This window comes from Crocodylus siamensis, chromosome 1, assembly GCF_052110815.1.
Source record: "Crocodylus siamensis isolate JL-2025a chromosome 1, ASM5211081v1, whole genome shotgun sequence".
In the NCBI taxonomy this organism is placed as follows: domain Eukaryota; kingdom Metazoa; phylum Chordata; order Crocodylia; family Crocodylidae; genus Crocodylus; species Crocodylus siamensis.
This window is the reverse complement of record NC_143395.1, coordinates 215,832,395-215,856,425: the sequence shown is the minus strand read 5'-3', so window position 1 is coordinate 215,856,425 and position 24,031 is coordinate 215,832,395. Positions and strand designations below refer to the sequence as shown.

At 46.8% G+C, this 24,031-nt stretch overlaps 2 protein-coding genes across 3 annotated transcripts in view; one reads left to right on the top strand and one right to left on the bottom strand.

Annotated features, from left to right (window-relative positions):
* The window catches only part of LSAMP (limbic system associated membrane protein), a 570,525-nt gene that overhangs the window by 499,453 nt on the left and 47,041 nt on the right, over positions 1-24,031 (top strand). The window lies entirely within an intron of this gene.
* GAP43 (growth associated protein 43) overlaps positions 2,714-24,031 on the bottom strand; it is an 82,040-nt gene continuing 60,722 nt past the window's right edge. The window contains exon 3 of the mRNA XM_090056585.1: positions 2,714-5,020. Coding sequence (XP_089912711.1) covers positions 4,932-5,020 — 89 coding nt within the window. The 3' untranslated portion in view covers positions 2,714-4,931. The remainder of the gene's footprint in view (positions 5,021-24,031) is intronic.

The following is a 24,031-nucleotide window of genomic DNA, read 5'->3' as shown; positions in this document are numbered from 1 at the left end:
GCTGGGTATTTTGATTATATGAAAGGTGAAGGGGCTTTGTAGGTGACCCCTGTGCCAGAGCTGGGATAAGTGATGCCGTAATAATGGATAGGGGTGTGCAAAAGCCACAGCGTTCACACGGCAGTGGATATAATGGTCCATCTTTCCCGTGAGAACCCTTTTGGCATTTCCTTCGGCACCACACACAGATGAAGAGTGGTGACTACATCTGGGTGGGCCAGAACAAATTTAGCCAGACAGGGAAGAAGCACTGTTGAGTTGCTAGGGTATGAAGAGGGTTGTCTATTCCAACTGCCATAAGCAGTCTTGGGGACAGGGACCAGAACCCAGGACACCTGTGTCACTGGGCTACAGTCACATTCTGGAAAGAGAGAGGTGGTGTACTACAGACAGTGTTGCCCCTCGAGTAACTTGTCAGGAGTGAGGATCAAACCTATGGATCTTTAAAGCATGCGCTTCTAGTGCCTTGGTTATGCCAGGAGCATATGCCTTTGTGATGGGGAAGTCAGAGAGTCCACTTGAATCAAGAGTGTTCATAATCCATCAGCTGCCACTGACAACACCTGTCCCAGTCCTACTGACACCACCTTTTCCACACATCTACTTCAACATACTCCACTCCCTAGACTTCCTGCTCCAGCGGTCCAGCTACCTCCTGAGCACCTTGTTCTCCCAGCATCTTCCAGTTCTACTGCCAGTCAATATCTTACCTCATTCAACACCTTGTCCATGTTGCCCTTTCACCCTTTTTTTATTCTGGCTAACGAAGCAGACATAAGAAATACTAACCCTTTCCACTTCTTTCTGCAGTGCTCCCTGAGACAACTCCCTGTTGCATCCCAGCCCATCATGGGCACATCTATTTTAGATCTTTCTCTGGGCCTCAACTCTGTGGCAGAATTAAGACATTGTAAAGTAGACAATGGTTGTGCACTTGGTTACAGGCCACAGGTTATGGTGGGAACCCTGTTTAGAAAAGAGGAACAATACTAACCATTGAGACTTCACCATGAAAATGACCAACTTATGAAATACCTTTGTTTTAAAAGCAACACACCATGGTGTTAAGATACAATTGATGACTTGACTGGCAATAGAAAAGGAGATGACATCCAAACACAAGAACTGGGGCTTTCCAGGAAGAGAGAAAATATTTCTCCACTTGTTGAGGACTGAGGAAAGCTTCCACCTAGGAAAGAATGAGCATCGCATGCACCATCCTCATCAAATGGTGAGAAGAGAGATTGTAAGGCTGGTATCCCAAGGCAGAAGGGACAGGAAACCCAAGACCACTCTCTGACACTTTCTGCCACATCCAAGTCAGTCCCAAAGAAGGTGACCCTAATAGGTATCGTCATGGGACTACATAACATGCTTTATAGATCCTTATAATGCCTCTCGCATGTATTCTAAAAGTCAAAAAGCAACTCTGCTGAATCTGTACCAGAGATAGGACTTGCTCAAGTGGTCACTGTCTGGGGAAGTTGTGCATTGCAAATGCAGTCTGCATCTCCAAAGGGGCCAGTTGGTGTCCCTGTGACAGCAACTCTCCTCAGAACACCCCTGCCCATCTTCTCCTTCCACACCACAGACATGCAGGTACGTGAGGTCTGACAGATAATCCAAGCCATCTTTTGTGTCTGTGCTAAATTTGCCAAATGGAATCCGGGTTGGAAGTTGTCTCAGGGTTTGCTATCCATCATGACATGGGGGAGTAAGAGTATATATTGTTGTGAGATGACACAACACCTATCTGTCAGTCACTTCATCTTTCTAGCTATCTAGTCTCTCTGTCTAATCTACTTTAGCTAGCTTTCTACCTATTTTATCTATCCCTACCTAACCTATTTATCTATCAGTCATCTATTGCTCCATAGTATTTAATTTCTCCCTATCTCTTTCTCTCTCCCTCTCCTCCTAGCTAATCTTTCTTTCTGTAGCTCAGTCTCTGTCTGTCTAAACCCTCTGTGCTATCTATTGTCTCTAAAACCCTTTTCAAATTTCTTTCTCTCATCTACTCCCTGTTTTTAAAATCTGGTGGAGTTTTGTGTTCAGTCACTCTGTTTTCTGCCCCCCCCAACATATACACTTCCTTTTTTTTCTTTCCCCCTTCTTTCTCTCTCTCTCTCTAAGTACTGTAAATGACAATGTAGGAAATAGATTCAAATTCAACATTAAATGAAACCAGCTGAATTTTGATGGCATTTCCAGTGAACCATCTGAGGTCCAGATTGATGTCTCTGAAGAGACATCATGCATCTTCTTGCTCCTGCTGTTTGACAGAAGGAGAAGAAAAATGAAGAGGAGGTGGGAAGGCCAGCCATTCCTCTGAAGGCATAGCTTCTGGCTTACCATCAGTCAGCCAGAGGGAATTGCATGGTGGGTAGCAGAGTATCCAAACTCAGATGTAGCCTCTCATTCCATGTTACAACTGTGAGGACAGTTATTCCATCTCCTGTCAAGAATAATATCACACAATAGCACAACAGGGCACCACAGTTATTTTTTTTCATTATTACTAGAAGCCACCACAAGAGCTGGGGGAGAGCACGTGACAAAAATCAGGGCATGGAAAATGCACCATTCTGAGGATTTATTATAGTCTTAAGAGAGCAGTTACAGAAGGGCTTTAAGAAAGACTTTCCGGTAATGCAGTTAAACCGTTCAGTCTCACAGCTAATAAAGAGAACAGCAGACCCTGACAGTCATGCTGCCTGGGGGCTGGGAGCCTGTCAGAGCTCATCCATTGAGAAAGGCTGGTTTGAGTGAATGTGCTAATGGTAATCTCCAGGAAAAACTAGGCCACTGATGGAAGTGGCACCAGTGGCTGAACATTTGATGCTCTCCCCTCTGGATCAGTGCTGAGTCAGTCTCTGTAGCTGGATGCTAGAGGCCACTCAGCTCCTGGAACTGCCCTCTCATAGATGAGACTAAACCCTAGGCCCTGATGAGAGCTGGGTGAATAATGTATTTATATACATAATGTCAAAGAATCCCTTATCTGAAGAAAAAAAATATAGAGCTCCATGGTTCTCAGGAACACTACTTTTATTTCACTCATGCAAATCTTGGTTAGGTGGGGGGGAGGTCTGTTCTGTTTAGCTAATCTATCTGTCCAGCTCATTCAGCCAAATATATTGTTTCCAAAAACCAAGGGGCCTTGTACAGCCAGGACTCTACTATAACTACTTCCATACTCTTAGGAAAAGCCAGTGGTACTCCAATCCTGTTCCCTCTGGTGCTCTGTTAACCAGGCTATGAAACAAAGAGAGTTGTCCTTGCCTCCCTCCTCACAGCACAGCTGTCAGCCAGCTGCAGAGTGCAAAGAAGCAGCAGCATCCCCAGGGCATGGGAGAGACAGCAGTTACTGTAAGTGCTCCCCACTCACATCTTGGGGCTGCAGAAGCAGCAGGAGGCAGTACCTGGTGCGAGGGTGTCTCATCTGCCATTATATGGGCCCTGATTGAAATACTTGGTGTCAGAACCAGAGCATCTTACTCAGGGAACATGTTTGTAATTCGTAAACAGGCCCATGTTTTCTGAATGCTATCTCCTCTGAGGCCTGCAATTTGGAGTCAAGAAGGGCACAGGTTGGACCTCACTGATCTATTCCAGCTTCTTACCCTGAGATACTAAGCAGCTCTCTGAGACGGGCCCTCAGGTTCTCATAATGGATTGGTTTTCTGCAGGCATCACAGTGCTAAGTCTGGTGCCCAAGCCAAAATCCAACCAAATGACAACCTGCTAATCTATTTTCATTTATACATTGGAATTAAGATAAAGACATTTTTCTACCTGGTACTCAGCTTAGTCTATATCTGCTTGATTCCAGACCTGAGGAAGGGCATTTTGTACCCAAAAGCTTGTCTAACATCTCCCCCAAACATAGAGTTGATCCAATAAAAGGCATCAGCAAACAACTCTTCCTTCTTCCATACTCCGTGGACCAGCATGGCTACCACAACACTATGACCCTGCTACAATCCCCTCAACAGTTCCAGATGAAGAAGTCCATCTCCTATTTCTTGTTATATACTGTTAGTTGGAAAAGACAAGGTGCCACCTTACAGAAGGCCCACTAAAACAGGGGCCTCTGCATGTGCTCCATATAAATTAAGACAGCATAGAAATGCGACACAGTGGTATCATGATCATTATTTTAATTTATTATTATCATTATTAATTATTATTATTATTCAGTTTGAAAAAGGAGCCTGGAGCCACGCGTTACGCTAATTGGCACATTTTTGCTTTATTCTTTGAAAACAAACTGGGGTTTAATTCTCACTTGTTTGTTTGTTGGCCATTTTCTTTTGTTCATTCCATCACATTGAAAAAGGAAGAGGAGGAAAAAAGGTGGTCGGTTGTTTTTGTTTTTTTTTTCATTTCACTTTGTTTTTTAAACTCACTCGAGATAAGGTTTGGACTCCTCAGATGAACAGAACATTGCACACACACACTTGGAACAGAGAGAGAGAGAGAGAAAGAAAGTGGGGAGAGAGGAAAGAAGAGAGAAAGGAAGGAGGGGGGGAGAGAGAGAGAGTGAGAGAGAGAGAGAGGGTGAGAGACAGAGCACTCGCGGTGGGCAGACAAACACACGCACGCGCCAGATCAAAGAACTCTGATACAGTGCAAGAATTTTCCCAAAATGATTGGATCATCATTACCAAAAAACTCGCCATAACAACACCAAGAAACAAAGAAATGTTTAAGCCACACTGTTTGACTGGGATTTTTCCTGCTTTTTTTTTTTCCTTTAAATGTTTGCCACACAGAGAGAAAAAGGGTTTTAGAGGGTATGGGGGTGGGGGGACAGACAGGCTCACAGGTGTGAGCAGGAAAGGGAGCAAGATTGGGGGGGCTGGGCTGGGGAGGAAGGATAAGGGATAGGGGGAGGGAGGGAGGGGCAAAAGGGAGTCATTTCTTAATGTTCAGGCATTTTCTTGGTCCGCCTTGCTGTCTTCTTCTTTCACCTCTTCCTGCTGGGCACTTTCAGTAGGTTTGGTTTCTTCTACAGCATCTAGTGGGGAAAGAGATGGCTCATGGTTAGTTGACCATATTAAGGGGAGTGCTCACATATATACTGCATAAGCATTGGCTGGTTCCAAGTTCTCTATTCCCAAAATGGCACAGCTCAGAAAACTCTTACCCATGGACACCTATGTGAAATGAGTTAACTGGGGTGCAGTCCAGCACCTATTGGAGAGGTGCCTGCATCACACAAACTACCAGCACCATAGGGACACAGGACTGAAAAGGCCTTCCTGGGGTCACTCCAGTCAGCCCCTTGCTGTCGTAGCCAATCACAATGTACAGATCGTTGCACGCAGTGCACTGATTAGCATCTTGGTTTAGGAGTGAAGACAAGAAAATGGCTAAAGACTGAATCCAACATACAGATACAATTGCAGGAATGGAAAAGAGCAATTAGGTCACTTAACATCTCCTATTCTTTAGCGATTTCTTATCCCCGAGCCCCACCCCCAAAGCTAGTTCTTAGTTATTTCCCACTCTATATCTGTTGACACTTTTCTCTGTCTACTCTTAAATAAGCTATGACATGAATTCTCCACTGTCCCCCTCCCTCTCCTCTCTCCCTGCCCTGACTGTTTGGAAGTTTGCATTGTCCATAGGGGGAAGGTTCGATAGTGCTGAATACAGACGAAAGCAAATTTGTATCTAAACTGACTAAGGCTTTGTAGAAATGGCTCTAAACCCCTATGGAATTCAACAGAGACTGAGAACTTGTCTGTAGATTTTTTTTTAAAAGAAACCTTACAGAAGTCTATAGGTTGGATATAAAATTCTATGAGAGGTTTACAATCCCATTCAAGGGCTATTGTGGTCTGTTAAGGACTACAGAATTTCCCTTTCAAAGTACTCAAGCTGGAGCTGTGTCACTTTTGTGACTTGAGACCTTCTGCTCTCCAGGCCTGTCATTCAGGCACATTTTACCAGCACTCAGGTCATGCAAAAAAAATTAAAATAAATGTCAACAGTCAGAACACAGGAAGAGAGGGGAAACCTAGAGGAGATAACAAAGGTTGAAGTAGAGCTGTCCGAGTTGGAATGGACCTTCCTTTGTGCCATCCCTTTGCTTTGTGGCAGGATTGATGCCATTGCCTGATTCCACTGCACTCTTTGGCAGACTAGTATCTTGTCTGAATCCAGGATATCCCTGGTAAGATAAAACCACCTTAGTATGATCCCATCTGGGTTCAGTTAATCTTGGAGCTGCTTCCTTGTCTCTGCACCATATGAGGATTCCTCCATGCTAGGAGGGAAAGATTCTCCCATGGTTGGCTAAGATGGCCTTAGGGTGATTTTGTACCAGTGTGGAGATAAAAAGCTAGCTAAAGCACCCTGAAAGACCTGACTCACTTTGTGCAGGGGTAAGTGACTCACAAGTCAAGGGAGTAGGAAATTCAGCTCTTATTTGTGTTAAAAACTGAGCACACAAATAAAAGATCCCAGTTATGTTTTCATAATAGCTGACTCAGAAGTGTCTGCCACTATTGTATGTGGATTGGATACATTCCCAAAAAGTTACTGCTGGTGAAATGTCAGGAGCCAACAACACTGAAACCTTGTGTAATTCATGGAAGAAGCACAAAGGTGGAAGTGATGGGGCAGGACCTGCCTTCTACCACCTGGTCGATATGCCATAGCACTGGTGAAATAAAACAACAATTCCCTAGAAAGGAACTTCGTGGCTTGTGGCTCATTTAGCTCTGGAATTGCTGCAGTGCTATCAGTAAGGGTGATCCTTAGAATGGGGACAGTTGCTGTGTAGGAATTATATCGAGACCACCAACTCATTTTTGCTAGGCTATGCCCTGCAAGCTGATGTTTACTATCAACCTTGGCCATAACCAAGTCTCCTAACCTGTCTTGTTAAAAAAAACTTCCCCATTGTCCTCTGTCCATAAGGATGGCTTTTCAGGTGTGCAATTCCCATGCCTCTACTGTGTTAATTAAGAGCTCCACTGTGCTCACATTGCTTAGCTCTCCAACCCACTGTGCAATAATGAGTTCCTACTCTAATTGTTCCAAAAATCTTTTGGTGCATCCACATGGCCAACTCATCCTGCCTAAGTCCTCCCCCGGGCTGCCGACTTCCAGCCAGCAGAAGCACACATGCGTTTGCTTTTTCGTACTCCTAAGCAACATCACCTAGCACTTCTCAATACCTCCTCTGGATAACAGATGCAACAACTGCCATCCATGAGGAGTGAAATAAGATTACTGATTTAAATGGGAGGCTTGAACAGGCCATGCATGGTAAGGAGGCCAAATAAGGCAGGGAATCTTAACTGCTCTAATAAATTAGCAGGTTGCTGCAGTCATTCAGCAGTTGTGGACTCCTTCTAACCTTGCCCTTCTCTAGAGCTATATCAGGTGTTTAGGCGGAGAAAATCAAAGCATGGAGAGGAGACGTGATGGGTGAAACACAATAACTAGTAATTAATGTGGGGCAAACCAGATAGACTGCTCCCCCACCCTCTCTCCATATCTAAGTATTTTGTTAGGCAGTGGCCTTCTGCCTGGTTTCCAGCTAAAAACAGACATGGTGTTGGGTCAATATTAACTTAATCCACTGCCCACAAACCCCATGAGAGGTGGGTAAAAATGATGGTGAAACCAAGACACAGAATGGCTTACATGGCCGGTCCTAGCTCCCTAATACCAGATCCAAGTTTAGAATCGATAATAGGCTCCTTCTGCCTATTCTCATGTTCAGTACTCAAGGACACAATGCCTCTTGTAATGGCCTTAGTTAAGTGTACAAGAAATGTGATGTTAGGCCTCAAGTGAATAATATTAGCAACATCAGAGCAGTGTGGGGAAGCTCATAGGAATGCTGCCTGGGCTGTTCTTGCTAGATACATACATAGATGTCATAGACATTAGGGCTGGAAAGGACCTTGCAAGATCATCGGGTCCAGCTCCCTACCCAAGAGGCAGGAAGTCAGCTGGGGTCAAATGATCCCAGCAAGATAGGCATCCAGGTGTTTCTTCAAAGTGTCCAGAGTAGGTGTTTGCACCACCTCTGCAGGGAGTCTATTCTACATGTGAGACTTTAGAGCATAGGAACTACATAATGTACCCGTGGCATCTCTCTGGAGAGCTACAGGGGTTGTAGATGGCCTCTCTGCTGGCCAGAGAATAGCCTTTCTGCAGAGAGAGCATCCAGGTAGCACAGAATTCGTATGTATGGTGGCTTTATGCCCACCCCTTTCATTTCCCTCCCCATAGGAGTTACAACTAGAACCCAAAGAACTATAGTTTCGTAGTTGGTAGGATTGGAAGGGACCTTAGCAGATCATCAAGTCCAAACCCCTGCCATGGCATGAAAGAATGCTGGGGTCAAATGACCCCGGCTAGGTGATTACCTAGTCTCCTTCTGAAGACCCCCAGGGTAGGAGCAAGCACCACTTTCCTTGGAAGTTGGTTCCAGATCCTAGCTGCCCTGACAGTGAAGTAGTGCCTCCTGATGTCTCACATGAACCTACTCTCAGTCAACTTGTGGCAATTATTCCTAGTTACTCCCGGTAGTGCTCGGGGGAACAGGGACTCTCCCGTTCCCAGCAGGTCCCCCTGGTAAGTTTATAGATGGCCACCAGATCCCCTCTCAGCCTTCTCTTGTGGAGGCTGAACAGGTTCAGGTCCCGTAGCCTCTCCTCATAGGGCCTGCCCTACTGCCCCCTGATCATGAGGGTGGCCCTCCTCTGGACCCTCTCATACTATACACAGCCAGGGATCATTTAGAAAAGCCTGGAACCTGCTCTAACTTACGCTTGGGCTGAATTAATCCCTGGTTGCCTGTGAAATCAAGGAGCTACAAAAACAGCTTAAAAGCTACTTTTTCCACCTAGCTAAGTCCTTCCCTTGGCCAAGGAAGCCTTGTGCATCTTTCACTAATTTTCAAAAGAACCAAATTCTAACAAGAAGCCTCCATGAAGAGTGCATGTGAAAAGATTCAGTCACTGGTCTCTCATATGCACATAGGAAGGGAGTCTGCAGGTTCTAGGGGGAGGGAAGTGTTCTGAGGGTATCTGTGGCTGCAGCTCTTGTGGCTGGTTCAGATCTGTACCTACTAGCAGAAGTCACTGTCAGTAGTAGGGTACAAAATTGTGCTTAAAAAAGGCAAGCTATACTGTTCAGTCACAGGATCATAGAGAAGTGAGACAACAAGAAACTGGAGCCACCCCTTCCACTAGTATAATTCAACCCATCTCCATTAACTACATTGCTAACTTATACCAGGGTCTGACTTGCCCAGCAGATAAAATAGTCCATCTCCCTTACTCCGCAAATGCTCATCTTCCTGCAATATTGTTCTTCCAGGATTTCTCTGGTTTAATGCCCCAAACACAGAGGTTTCCACTCCATCTCTGAGGAAGACTACTAGACAGTTATCTATTAGATCTCATTGTTTTTCCAAGATTGGATGTGATTCTCCACTACTTTGAATCTTGTATTGTCATTTCTCCAGGTGTGGAATGGATCTACCACACACCCTGATCAGATCTGTAGTCTCAAGTAATTGTACTCTATTCAGCACTGGTGAGGACTCATCTGGAGTACTGTGTCCAATTTTGGGTCCCACACTTTAAGAAGGATGTGGACAGTATGGAAAGAGTCCAGTGCAGGTTTTCCCCTTTTGAACTATCATACAGATGGCAACCAAGGGAAATTCTTAATTTGATCAAGGAAAGTTGGGAAGAACAACAAAGTAAAGATCGGAACCTACTTCAATACGTGATGCAACTGAGAGAATACATGGAGGGAAGCTTTAAGAAATCTGAGGGAGGCACAAGAACAGCCAACAACCCATTATAATCAAAGGGTTCAGAAAAGGAAGTTTGAATTGGGAGACCGCATATGGGAAAATTAGACTCTGTATTGATTTCAGAAAAGTAAATGTGGTGGCTAAGTTTGATGCAAACCCAATGCCAAGGGTAGACGAAATGGTGGAGAACATCAGACAAGCCAGCTATATCTCCACACTGGACCTCACAAAAAGCTACTGGCAGGTCCCCTTAGCACCAGAAGACCAAGAAAATACAGCTTTTGCCACACCATGGGGCCTATTCCAGTTTTGCCATATGCCCTTCAAATTACACGGAGCTGCTGCAACGTTTCAGCGGCTAATGGACAAAGTTTTAGCCCCAAACGGGGGTTGCACCATGGCATATATAGATGACATTATTGTGTATACGGCAGATTGTTTGGGGCATTTAACAGTACTCTGAGCAGTATTGCAGGTCTTAAGGGAGGTGGGGTTAACCGCCAACCCGAAGAAATGCACTATTGGGAAGGAGGAAACATGGTACTTGGAATTCCAGGTGGGAAGCAGTAAAGTATGACCTGTGCTGGATAAAGTAAAGGCACTAAGGAAGTATCAAACACTGCGAACAAAGAAACAAGTGATGGCTTTCTTGGGACTGGCAAATTATTATAGAAAATTCATTCCTCACTTCTCAGAACTAGTGGTGCCCTTGACTGAGATGGTAAGGGCTGCAGCTCCAACCAAAGTGAGATGGACACCGGATGCAGAAACAGCATTCCAAAAGGCGAAGGATGCACTTTGTACACAGTCACGGCTATATACACCAGATTTCAATAAACCCTTTCGGTATTGACAGACACATCAAACTGGGCCATTGGTGTGGTGTTAGTCCAAATGGTGGAAGGAGAAGAACATCCAATAGCTTACATGAGTAGAAAGTTGCAGCCACCTGAAAGGAATTCTGCTACAATCGAGAAAGAATGTTTGGCAATAAAATGGGCCATAGAAACACTTTGTTATTATCTGTTAGGTCAGAAGTTTACATTAATTATGGCCCACATTAAGTGACACCCCACTGAGATGGCTACAAAGTATGAAGACAGATAATGCTAGGCTGATGAGATGGGCTCTCAGTCTTCAACCATACTACTTTGTGGTGCAGCATCGGCCAGGGGCTAAGAACATATGTGCAGACTTCCTATCTTGACAATACGCAGAAGAAGAGTGTGCAGAGGGGAAGGAAAGACCCCAGACAAAAGAGAAGGGGAAGGTGTAACAGGGAACCCTAGCCCTGTTACTAGAAGGCAGGTCAAGTGTTCAGAAAGACCCCAGACAAAAGATAAGGGGGGGGGGTGTAACAGGGAACCCTAGCCCTGTCACCAGAAGACAGGTCCACCCCTTTAAGGCCAGAACTTTCTGGGCACAGAATGCTGGTAAGGAGAGGGTTAAATACTGACCCTGGCCAGCTAGTCAGCTAACCAGAAGGGGCAGGCCGGGACTATAAAAACCCTGGGGAGAGCAACAGTTAGGGCCAGCAGCTGAAGGGGAAGGAGTGCATCCCAGAGCTCCATGGAAGGCCTGGTGAACGGTCCAAAGGCTGGAAGGTTGGACTACGGAAGCCCTGAGCGATAGCAGCCGCCCCAGAAGCCAGCGGTGGGGAGCCAAAGCACAAGCCCAGCGTAAATGTAAGCTGGCATGTGGCTTTCTTTGATCACATTTTTTTTCCTTGGGGGTAGTTATTCCCCATGGATGGGACTGTCCTTATTTCTTTTGGTTATTGAATAACAACGGTGGTTTGGGTGAGGCTATTAGGGGAAGGAGGAGGCCTCATTTTGGGGGCCCACTACAGGGTGGGGACCGTGGCACCAGTGAGGGCGTGGCTTTTTGCAAGATTTTGGGGCACCAGAAGGTGCAAACTTAAAAGGCCAGGGTGGTCTGGTGCACCTGATGGGCAGTCTTGGGGTTTTTTTGTGAGACTGGCCAGGACCACCCCCTGACCTTGAACTTGTGCTGCTCTGGTTGTAGGGCCAGTGACTAGACTGCTGGACCAGGGAAGCTGGGCTCCAGATTAGAGCAGGAAAGAGGGCCACAGGCCTCAAGACAATGAAAAAAAGGCTAGAGCCTTAGAGTCAGACCCTGTTTGGTGGGTTTAGATGGGGAGGTCTAGTTAGAGAAAGACCAGGGCCAAGGCCTGTGGAGGCTCAAGACCCCAACACAAGAAATACAATAGGCAGTCTCCTGCTTTCAGGAACATCAGCATAATAATTTCCATCAAGACGTGGCAGATGAGAGAGAGTGGGACACAAGAAACCTTAACGGGAACTCCAAGGGTGCCCCACATAGGGCGCGGATAACAGGGAAGATGGTACTGGGGAAGGCAACAATCTCCATTCTTAAAAACTGCCAAAAGCAGGTTAGACAAACACTTGGCTGGGATGGTTTAGTCAGTGATGATGTTGCCTTGAGCAGGGGTTGGACTAGATAGCCTTGTGAGGTCCCTTTCAGCCGTACTTTCCTAAGAACCTAAGTACACAGATGTACACTTTCCTCACCTACTTTGCACTTCCTGTGAGCCAGCATGAATGGCAACACAAGATTCAAGGCAAGAGAGAACCAAGCCCCATTCATGTATATTTTTTCTCTTTTTTTACTCAAAATTGACATGTATCAGATGCATTGTTTTGGTCAGCCAACTCTCCAGATCCCCATACTGTCACCAAGAATTTGGTGAGTTGGCATCGTACAGCTTTCTCCCATCACTCTGTCCCTGTGCCTGACTGGGAGAAGGAACATGCAAAAATCCCTCATTTGTTTGGAAACTGTGGGTCTGAGATGCACAGAGATGAAGCAGGAAGACCTAATAAAATGAAAAGAAAGGGTACATGGAAGCAGAGCAAAGGGAACCTAAACCCACAGAAAATTAAAAGACAAGACTTGGGCTCTGTGAGGGACCTGGAATAGGTGGCATCAGAACCGAACACGGGCATGGGTAAACCAGGCTGCTGCCTGGGGCCCAGACAGAAAGGGGGTCCGAAAATGGTAATTTCTTTTCTGTTGTCCAATTATTATTATCATTATCTCTGGCGAAGTAGGGGGGCGGTCAATACTAAAAGTTATCCTGGGGCTGCCAGGAGTCTAGGTATGGTACTGGGTGGAGTTAAGAAATTGCATAGAAACCTTACTGGGCCCATAACATGAAACCAACGAGGCTTGGGTTTGGTGAAAAATAAGACAGAAGAGGCCACATGAAGACAAAGCAGGAGTTATCATGTTCTATAAGCAAATGGCCTCTGCATAGATTATCTTCACAATTATTCTAATATACCTCAGTCCTGACCCACAGCTAGCTTCCCTGGCTCCCTGTTGGCTGCTCTGCTGACATCTCGCACTCCCGAGGACAGCACCCTTTGCCACTCCAGCCCTGGGATCCCTACACAGCTGTGGGATTATATATTGACAGCACACTTAAGGATGGATGTTCTTGAACATGCCCTGTTCATCTCCTCTTAGTCGCGTATCCCAAACCCAGAAATATGACAGAAAGACTATGGCACCCCTATGCAGGCATTTTGGAGACCTCTGCCTCCAACATGCTACACAGTACAGTAGATACAGGGGTGTCCCAGGAGTGGCTTCACAACTTCATTTCCAGCTGCAGCACACGTGAGTGGTAATGGGCAGGGTGCAAAAAGCATGGGAAGGTCTCTCTATGAGTGTACTGGCAACACCATGTACACATACCTGGGGGATGCCAAGCACCTACGACTCCCACTGACCTCTGCTTGAAATTGTAAGTGCACCATACCTCTTTAAATCAGGCCCTCCCACTGTAATGAACTCAGAGAAAGCTCCCACCTGTTGGTGCTCCATTTTATTTCTTGGAAAGGGTGAGAACTACGTCTGTGAACCCTGCTGGCAAGCAAGTCCATGAACATATGCGGCTAGGGATGCTGTGAACCTGAGCCAGGCAGGCAGGCAGCAATTTTGTTGGATGGTGGCATTTCCAGCTGTCTTCACCTACGCAGTGCTCAAATGGATGAGCTTTCAGGCTCAGCTCCAGCTCCTTCCACTGCCCTGCATTAGTGAAATTAGGTTGACTGGATTTCCGGGTAAAACACTGCCTCTTGGGACCTGCCCAGCTCCCTTTTGACTTGCCAAGATTAATTAAAACAGAGTAGACAACCGAACATAATTGTAGTAGTAGTAACCTCTCTGCTGGTCATTTCTTTGTGGCTAGTGGCTTTGGGTTTGATCTTTTTGTTTTGTTTTTTTTACTCTTTGCCTCTCTTTTTCATTGCAGATCTCGAATTATTGCACTCGAGAGAAAAGAAATTACACAAATGCTTTGGGTTCCTAGAGCAGATGGAGGGAGTTGCCTGTATCACTTTCCTCCTGTTTTCCTAATTCTTGCTAACAGTGCTCCCTCAGAAATAACTCTCTCCTTTCCTCACATTACACTATGGCCTACTCAGCACACCCACACACTTACTTTGACATCTGCTCTGGTCCTAGTAGCAGAGAAGGACCCCAGCCCAATGATGGTCTAAAACCACCTCTCTTCTTCTTCCCTAAAATTCCTGCAGCAAATACAGTTTGAAGAGACCTGAGAAACAAACTCTCCAATACTGTGTTAAGTGGTACTGGGCTGTTCTTGGCCACAGTGTTCCACCCCACTGGTCTATTTAGGGACATTTCAGATCCTTGGGGGGTTTGGATAGAGGGAGGTCAAATCCTTGGACCTGAGCCCTCCCAAGGACTGATGAAATTTGAATCCAGACCTGATTCTGGTCTTCCCAACTTGGGCCCATCTACCCAAAACCATGTATCCATCCATCTTCACCACTGCCATCCAAAACTGAACCCTGGAAAAGTATGGCTGGCTTGTGATGGTGGAATGGAAGCCCTTTATGTTCAGAGTTGCTAACACTACTTGTTCTTACTTCCCAGCTTCAGATTGATGTATAGCCTTGTCCCTGTGTTCAGCTGCCTCATTCTTCATGTAGTGGTAAAAGCTAAATGAAAACATTATCCCCCTCCCTGGGGTATCTTTGACCTGATAAAATACTGGGGAGATGGAAAATGGAAGGTCTATCAAGATCCTTTGAACTGAAGGTCTTTACTCTGGAGTATTGTGAGCTCACCTCCATGTCAGGGGTCCTGGTGAAATCATACAGCCTATGAGCTCCGAGTCTCCTTAGCAAGCAGACAAGGAGTCTCTGAGCCCTATTTCACCACAGTAGGATGTCGAATGAGAGGGAGAGACAAGTGATGCAGCAGCTGTCAGCAGGCAGGTGATGGGGAAGAGGGGAGGCACCCTGACTTGTCTATTCTCAGGTACAGTGACCCCTGGATTTGCTGCAAGAGCCTGGAGGAAAGCTAGTAAACAACATTTTGGCTGGCTTTAGGCCAAGAGTCCTATCACTTGGGGTCACCCATTCCTGAATCTCCCCTCATTCTTGTTTCTGCTCAGGCCCACAAGGGAGGAGAAAAAATCATTTGCCAGTCCCAATGGCAACACTTTGGGCCTTGCACTGAGGCCTGCCTCTGTTTACCTTTCCCAGCTCTGAGGAGTGTCAGATCTGACTCTGTTGCCTCTGCTGCCTTCTTGCTTCACCAAGCTGAAGAGATGACAGCTTCAGGAGACCTCTGTTCCCTGGCTGCCAATGGACAGGAAACTCCACCTTTCTTTCCCATTTGTGTGTGCATTAAATGCACAGGGACAGTGGGAAAGATGCTCAGTGTGCGTGTGCAGGTGTATGTGTGGTGGGGGTGGGGCCGAGGCCAGCTAGGATGGCAGCTCAATTGCAAGGCTTCTCACAGTGTCTAGACACCAGCTGCTTGGTTGCCATGGAAACTCTCCAACTTTGGCCGATGGTGGATGGGCGGGAGCAGTACTGTCTCTCTGGAGGGATCAGGAGGTGGTTGGGGAGAGGCAGAAAGAGGAGATGCCATTTGCGAGCAGAAGCAAGGCCTTAACCCTGTTGCTACTACAGTTGCACACACACACAAGGTTTCTTGGGGACAGGGAAGAACTGGCTTCATTACCACCCCTTCTGCATCTGCTCCTCCAGAGCCAAGCCCAAAAGCTGAGATGACTGGCCAGGCAATTTCTGTCTGGTTGGTTTTGACTCGCATCGACTCCTGCCTGTAGCCAGTTTGCCCCCAACAAAATAAGGCTTTCTGCATGCAGGCACTGCAATTGGGGCACTGCAGGGAGGGTAGGTTCCAATGATGCCTTATAGATGGCAGAGCTTGCCTGAGACAGCACACGTCTCCCCTCCATGCCCCTTTGGTGGAGAGCTGCAGCTTCTGGGAAGGTAGCATACTCTTAAGGTGGCAGCAGCAATATCAGCTAGGGCAGGGCTGTCCATGGGCAGCATCTACGTGTGATGCACAGCAGATCAGATAGGGAGCACAGGGCTGGGAGAAGAAAACAGGGGAAGGGGCACAGTGGCACTCGTGAAAGGCATGGGCTTAGTTTGTGGTGTGCCTACCATAAAGGTTGTGCCCACTGAGCTAGGGGGTTCATTTCAGGGCTATTTTATTGCTCTAGGGCTAATGGGTCAAACTTATCTGGCCCCACAGGCCAGACGAGTGGTGTGAGACAGGTCTGTAGGCTGGATCTGACCCACAGACTGGTCCCACCTACTGGATCCAGCACACATCCTAGAGTCGCTGAAGAAGATGGCACATGCAGCGCAGTCCTGGTTCAGCCATTCCAGGGCTGTACTTCAGCTCCTCTGCTGCTCTGGGACCATAACGCTCATGGAGGTCACTCCAGGGCTATAGGGATGTCTGCATACAGTGGCTGCTACGGGATGCGCTGCTGGATCTAGCACAGAGACAACATGCAGTGGAGTGGGCACCATGTGCAACATGGTCCTGGAGTGACTGGAGCAGGTGCTGGGGCCTGATGAGAGCCCAGTTCCAAGACCCACAGGCAGCACTGGGGCCAGACAACAGGGCTCTATGGGACTACATATTTGGCACCTAGGAAGTGGAGGGTAAGTGTTGCAGTGGCTGGAGGAGAGGCAAGTAAGAAGATACCTGAGAAACAGAAACCGTGAGCAGATACAGAGGAGCTGCATTTGTCCACACAGAAGGGTACTGGCTTTATTTGTTTTACCTCAAGGCACCCAGCATTTAACAGGGGGAAACTGAGGCACAGAGTGGGGCAGTAATACCCAGGGAATAGGTCAGATCTTATACCCAAATTCCTGATGTACCCACTCTTTAGGAGAAAGAATAGTTGATCTCTAAGCTGGATTTAAAGCAAATGCTAGAGGTGAAAAGCTCCCATTCCCTCTCTCCTCAGCTCCCCAGCCTCCCAAGGGGCTTTTCCACAGTTACTCAGGCATTTTTAGTTTTTACAAGTCATGATTTTCAACACATGGGCTTTGCAACCGTAATAATTTTACTGTAGGGCTTTTGTAGGAGCAGATCCAGAGGAGGTGCAGGAGCATGGTCCCACTCTCTTTTGGCTATGTTGTTTCTGCATGCCTCCCACTCAGCCCCTTCTGTCCCCTGCTGATGAATTCAGCAGGGGCGGGGAGGCAGGGAAAAGGTGAAAAGCAGTAGTGCTCACCTCCTGGGCTCTGAAGCCACACAAAAGCAGGGCCAGGCCCCACCCCCATCAACTGCTGAGCTCAGAGCTCACTGTACCCATGTGCCACAGCCAAAGTGAGGGGACCACAGTCTCATTCCTAGATCTGCTATTGGGATTTTTATATGCAATATGAAACATGCAGTGTGTGTGTGTGTGTGCGTGTGAAAATGATGTAATTCACTCTTAATCTGAAATTGCCTTTGTGACCTGCCCTGATGGATCTATTTCCTCTGATCTGCTCACAGTATAAGTATTTATTTGCCCTTCATCACTCTAGTGTCTTTAATGGATACTATTCTTATGATGCCTTTGTAAAATAAGGAACTATTGTCATCTCCATCTCATAGATGGGGAACTATGGTACAGGGCTGACAAGCAACTTGCCTGTGATCACACAAGAAATCCATGGCAAAGCCAGGAATAGCACACAAGTGAACAGACTGCCTTCAGTTAAGTGCTCTACCAACTAGACCATATGTGGTACCCAAAGGCCTAGTCTACAAAATTAACTCTTGTTGTATCACCAAAATGTTGAGCCAATTCACACTGCAAGGCTCCTGCACAGTAGCAGAACCCTCCTTTTCTCTGGCAAAGTTAAGCCATCTCTACCAAGCATCATAAAGCTTCTGCTGCTATCTGGCAGCACACAGAAAAGATATATAGACGTTCCCATGCCTTCAGTTGGGCTGCCATGCTCCATTCAGTGGCTGGTGCCTTTCCAAGATGTACTTCAAGCTCTGGCAGCACATCGTTCTGTAGTGGAAAGCTGAGAAGCCTCCATGGGCATGCCTGTGGTGACTGCTATCTGCTGCTCTGGTGGCCTAATGGGGAGGTAAATACAGATGAGGCCTAAATGTTTCTTTCACAGTTGTAGTATCCATGATCCTACCAAGAAGCCAGTCCACTGGCAACTGTTCTATGATGCTTCTGGCATCAGAGTCCCTGTATGGTTGAAAGACTTGAGATTTGCGTGAAATCTGCTAACTTTTATTAGACCAACTAAAATGGTTGGAAAAACCTTGTCTTCCTATGTCCTTAAACCAATATCTCTGAGATCTGGGGGGAAATTCAGGAGCCTGAGAAATAGTCATAATAGTCCTGCCTTAGGCCCAAACCTGCAATCTGGCAAGCTTGTAGGTGGCCCACATTTTCAGAACCAGCATCAAGACTGGAGGGAAAAGCCAGTTATGATTTGATCTAACCTCAAGGAAGGAAGACGTTCACAACCCATTTTCTGTACTTTCCCATCCTAAAGTTACTTCTGGGAGCTCCATCAACAAAAAAACCCTTCTGTGAAATATTATGTTGTTTGAACAGCTTGATTACACAGGTTTTTACTTGCTTCCAGCTGTGGAAGATGACATTTCACAGCTGGTACTGGCTCATAGATTGGAAAAGTCATCCTTGTCTGACATGGCAGGCAGAACAAAAGAGCATTATTTGTGTGTCCCATTCGTTGCTCAGGACAGCAAGTCAGGGACACACACAGGTGCCCAAAGTAGTTGCTCATATGGCTCTTCCCCCGCATCATTGCTCAGTTGGGCCACTGGCTGAGGATGATTGTCTGGAAGATGTGTGTGAGGATTTGTGCCAAGGCAGAGATATGTTTGAAGAGTCCAGTCTTTTTCAGCCTCTATGTGCACCCACAGAGTAGATGCACTGAAGAAACTACAGAAGGCTCAAGATACCAAAGAACTCAAAGGCTTAGGAGAGATCACAGTGGAGCAGACAAGAAAAATACCTGTCATGAAAATTACCTAAGTTCATAGGAAGATTCTTTGCTCAGTCTGGATTGTTACAGCTAACACAATGAGGAGGCAGCAACTTGGCAGGCATTCAGAGAGGCCATGCAGGTTGTTTTGAGGTAGCACTGCCCAGTGATAGAAGCTAGGTAGACAGGCAACCCTGCTCCGGAGGGTTTTATCTACTATAGCTATTCTGCCCACCCTACAGATGTGGGGGTAGCACGAATTCTTCCAGCACCTCGGGAATAAATTACACCACTACTCCGCCTAACTCCCCACTCTGTAATTGACAATAAGACAACAATTTGCTCCAGGCTTGCTACCCAATCCCACTTGTGCCTGCCTTCACCCAAGCCTTGAAGGAACATGCCATTTATAACTTACTTGACTGTTAGTCTCCATTACTAAATCGAAGAAGGCTGATAAATTTGGGCTTCACGGAGCTCTCAGGTCCCTCCCAAGTAACTCTAATTGCCATGGAAACCAGCAATAAACCTAATCTCTGGCCTGACGTGACATGGATCCAAGGAGGAAAGGGAAATGACACATTAGGAGAAGATGTAAAATGTCTCCTTTTCTTCATTTTTCTTTAGATGTTGTTTAGATGCTCTAAAGAGTTAATGTTTGCTTTTTGAGCTTCCATCTGCCAGTAGCCATCTTTCTAACAAATGACTTCAGCAGCAGCAACATCAACAGTGCCAGAGGTCCACATCAAGGGTATTAATATTTTACATGCACACAGCAGGCATCAGTCCACAGGATCCCTAAGTGCCTTGCCCCTGCATATAAAACATGCTGGTGGAACACACTGAGCTCTGGGATACCATTAGGGAGGGAAGCTGTGCCACCAGCTTCAGTAGGAATGGGTTCTGGTTTCCTCACCCAAAGCATGACAACCAGGGTATAGGAGGGGACATTATAAACAAGGACATTGGAAAAAGTTCCAACTCTTAGGGAAAGTGCTTCAGCATCTTTAACATTCATCCTGAACAGGCTGGACCTTATTTTTATGGTCTCCCCTGAAAGACCACAGGAGCATCTACAGACACAATACTCAGGAAAAGCAAAGGTCTGACCTTCTTTATACATCTGCTGAGTCTGAAGATGCCACAGGGCTAAGCTGGACCAACTGGCTGATTTTAAGGTCAGTGTGCTGCTGTAGGGCTTTGGCTGGGGCAGAGGACATAGTCAAATGTTTCTGCTTCAGAAACTTAACAGCAGCCTTTCACTCTTTCCCCAGTTTTTACTGTGTGTGCCTTGTTCTCCACTGCCTGGCGTTTTCTCACTCAGACACAAGTTACTGGGTGCAGTACCAAGGTAACAGTGAAATTCTACGATCTGTACTATGTAGGCAGTCAGACTAGGTGATCTAATCGCCTTCAAACCCATGAATCAACAAGAACAGTTTATGCTTGTGCTGCAGACACCTTGCCCTGGTGGAAACTACAGTGTGGCGTGGCCTTTACAACTTAGAACAAAAGACCCAAGGCAAAGCAGGAGGGAGGCCTGCTGAAAAGTCTTATGCAAAGTCTGAAAAGTCTCATGAGAAGGCTAAGCCATGTTTCCATCTGCATTCTTTTCTATCAAGGTGGCCGCCCCTGTCACCAATAATTCCAATTTCAATTAAAATTGAAGAGGCATTTTTAAAGTACCTCCCATAGTTTGTACACTGCAGGAGGGACCTTCCACCCTCTGAACTTTCTGAATGCTGCACCTAACAAATAAAGGGCAGCTGCCTTCAAACAGTCATCCTGTTTTAATTGGCTGACAGGCTTTTTACAATAAGAATTCAATTATTCAGTTAATGAATTCAGCCTGGATGCAAAAGCATCCCTGGTTGGGCAGCTGTAAACAACTCCAGATGAATGGAGCACAGTGGCAGGCCTCACACTTTATTTCCTCAGTCAGCCCAAGCCCAGATAGACCCCTTTCCTTTCCCATTTTTGCCCCATGCAGTTCAGAATCATGGGCAGCAGAGGGCACTAGTGTAGTTCTCTTCCTACTTGTGGTGTATGTCTGTGTAATGCCACTCCAAAAAAACATATACTACATACCCTAGCGTGCACCAGCACCTAGTTCTCATGAAGTGGAGGTTGGCACCCAATGCACACACAAACCATTGGAAGGGTGACCACCAGGATCTGGGGGAACGTTTGTTCACCAGAGCGCCCCAAGGGATGATGAGGTCGAACGGTCACAAACTCCTGCAAGACCGTTTCAGGCTGGACATAAGGAAGAATTTCTTTACTGTCCGAGCCCCCAAGGTCTGGAACAGTCTGCCAGCGGAGGTGGTTCAAGCACCTACATTGAACACCTTCAAGAGTAGATTGGTGCTTATCTTGCTGGGATCCTATGACCCCAGCTGACTTCCTGCCCTTTGGGCAGGGGGCTGGACTCGATGATCTCCCGAGGTCCCTTCCAGCCCTAATGTCTATGAAATCTATGAAATCTATGGAAGGGGTCCTTTAAATCCAGTGATGATACTCTTCACTGCGTAAATTGCTTAAGTCTGGAGGGAAGATCGACAGAGCATTCCATCCACCCACCGGAGGTCTTCTCGCATGAGTGTACATCAGGAGTAACTTCACTGAAAGTCAATGGCAGGAAACTAAAGTGAAGGCAATTGAGATGAACAATGTGTGTTCCAGAATCACCAGCTGGAACAAGCAGCCTTGTAGCAAGGTAAGAGGCTCCTCTGATAATGACAGAAGTGAAGCCCTACATGTGAGCAATAGCCTGAAATGGCTGCAGTGATGATGAAAAAGAACAATGAAACTAACACTTTGTTGAGTTATACTGAAAGGGAGAGGGTAAGGAGTTTAAAGAGGGAATGAGTTAAAAGGAATTACTCCAGAAAAAATACTTCTGGCACATCTACATGAGACACTTTACTGCACAGTAGACTAATCTACTGTGCAGTAAAGTGTCACCATCTACACATGCACGGCATTTACTATGCAGTGAATTAGTCTACTGTGCAGTTGGCTAGTACCTGTAAATACAGGTACTAGATTAACTGTATAGTAGTTACTGCATGGTAGCACTTGTGTAGACGCTGAATGGGAGAAAATTTGCTCCTGGTAAGCCACACCAGCAGGGGACCACAGGGGATGTAGGAATTCTCTGTCCCTGGTCCTGGTGCTGCATAGCTCCTGGCCAGGATGGGGTTGCTTTCTCCCACCTCCTGGCCTGTAGCTGTGCAGCTCCTAGCTCTCTACAGGAGCTGGAAGCTGAGCAGCGTTGGGACCAGGGGGCTATCTGCTTCCCTGCTCAGCCAGAGGCTTGCTGGCAGCTGTTCCACTTGTGGGGCAGCTGCCAGCAAGCCCCCTTCCGGTTAGGGATTCCCCAACCAGCAGACAGCTCACCAGCAGCTGCTCCAGAAGTGGGACAGGTCCTGGTCAGCCTCCTATCAGTCAGGAAAGGCCCGCTGGGCATGAGGCTTGCTGGCAGTTGTATGTCCCAACATGCACAAGGCTGGGAGAGTTCTGCTGGCTGCAGCAACAGCTGTCTCCCAGGCCTGTGCACAGGCCCAGGAGACAACTGCTGCTGCAGCTCGCAGAGCTCCCCTAAGCTCTGTGTGCATCAGGACTTTCCCCCATGCCCCATGCTACCCCTGGTCTAGCACTCTGAAGGAGTCTGGAGCTCCCCCTGGCTGCTGCAGGGGGGCAGAGCAAGGCAGGAGTAGCCCTGTATGGGGCTTCTCCCATGGGGAGCAGTTTTGCTCTCAAAAGCATGCACACGTAGATACATTCCCAGGGAAGGTTTGCTGTGCGGTATTTCACTGCACAGTAAGCCTATATCACAATAATAGCACGTGTAGATGTTTCCACTGTCTTTCCTAAGGAAAAAATAAGCCCCAAATGATCAAATGCACCACAGCTGCCTTCTCCTGGCTTACCCTGCAACTGTGCTTTTTCTCCTAGCCAGGGCGAACCCAGTGAAAAAATCCAGGCATTTATCATAGCTGACCTTAGGCCTGGCCATTCAGTCAGTCCTTACTTGTGGCTTCCCATCAACTCACACAATTCAATAGCTTATTTGGGCCATTGTCCATGTCATGGTGTCCTCCTCCTAAACAGCATTCTGGTATCCACCCATTCCCATATGGTGGGTGTCTTTAGTCCTCAGACTTCTTTGCTCCAGTGGTGGCAAAAGGGCACTTTATATGGTTCTCCTCCAAACCCTGGATCCACTGCCAATAAAATAAGCCATTTGCTTATGCTCAGGTGCAGTGTTAAGCACAGTGAATAGCCCCAGGGCTGTGCTCAAAGCTGAGGGGAAGGTGGGGGAAGGTACTTATGTACACTCCAAGCTGCTCTCAAACTGTCTTTCTGCTTAATCTGAATGGGAGCAAGTGGACTGGACTTATTCTGTCAGCAATGAACCCAGGGTCAAGAAAGAAGCTTCTATAGACCTGCCCAATGTCTTCTAGTAGCCATTTGATAACGCCAGCTGAGGGGAAACAGAGACCTCAGTGGGCAAGTGAGCAGTTCAGGACTGATACCTGACTGCAGCAGAAAGTCTCTACTCAGTTTCTTGGTGACTGGATAGAATCTCATTCTTGCAAGGTTTCCCTTTGTGTCCCAAGAGTCTCTGCCAGCTAGGAGCCAGAATTGTGCATGTTACCCGATGGCCAGAGTGTGTGTTATAGGTCCCACACTGTGCCAGCCCATGGATGGCATGAGTTGTCATCACAAAAGTGGGGACACATCTGGGATTTGTGCCATAGTGGGTCTCAGGTTGTGCTTCCTTTGAGCAGAAACATGATGCAACCCATGGTCCAAGTGTGTACATGCGTGTGTGTGTAGGCTAAAGTACTCCACAACATTAATCCCTAGAAGATATGAGTTATTATAAAATCTTGTTTCTTTAGTTCCTGCTATTATC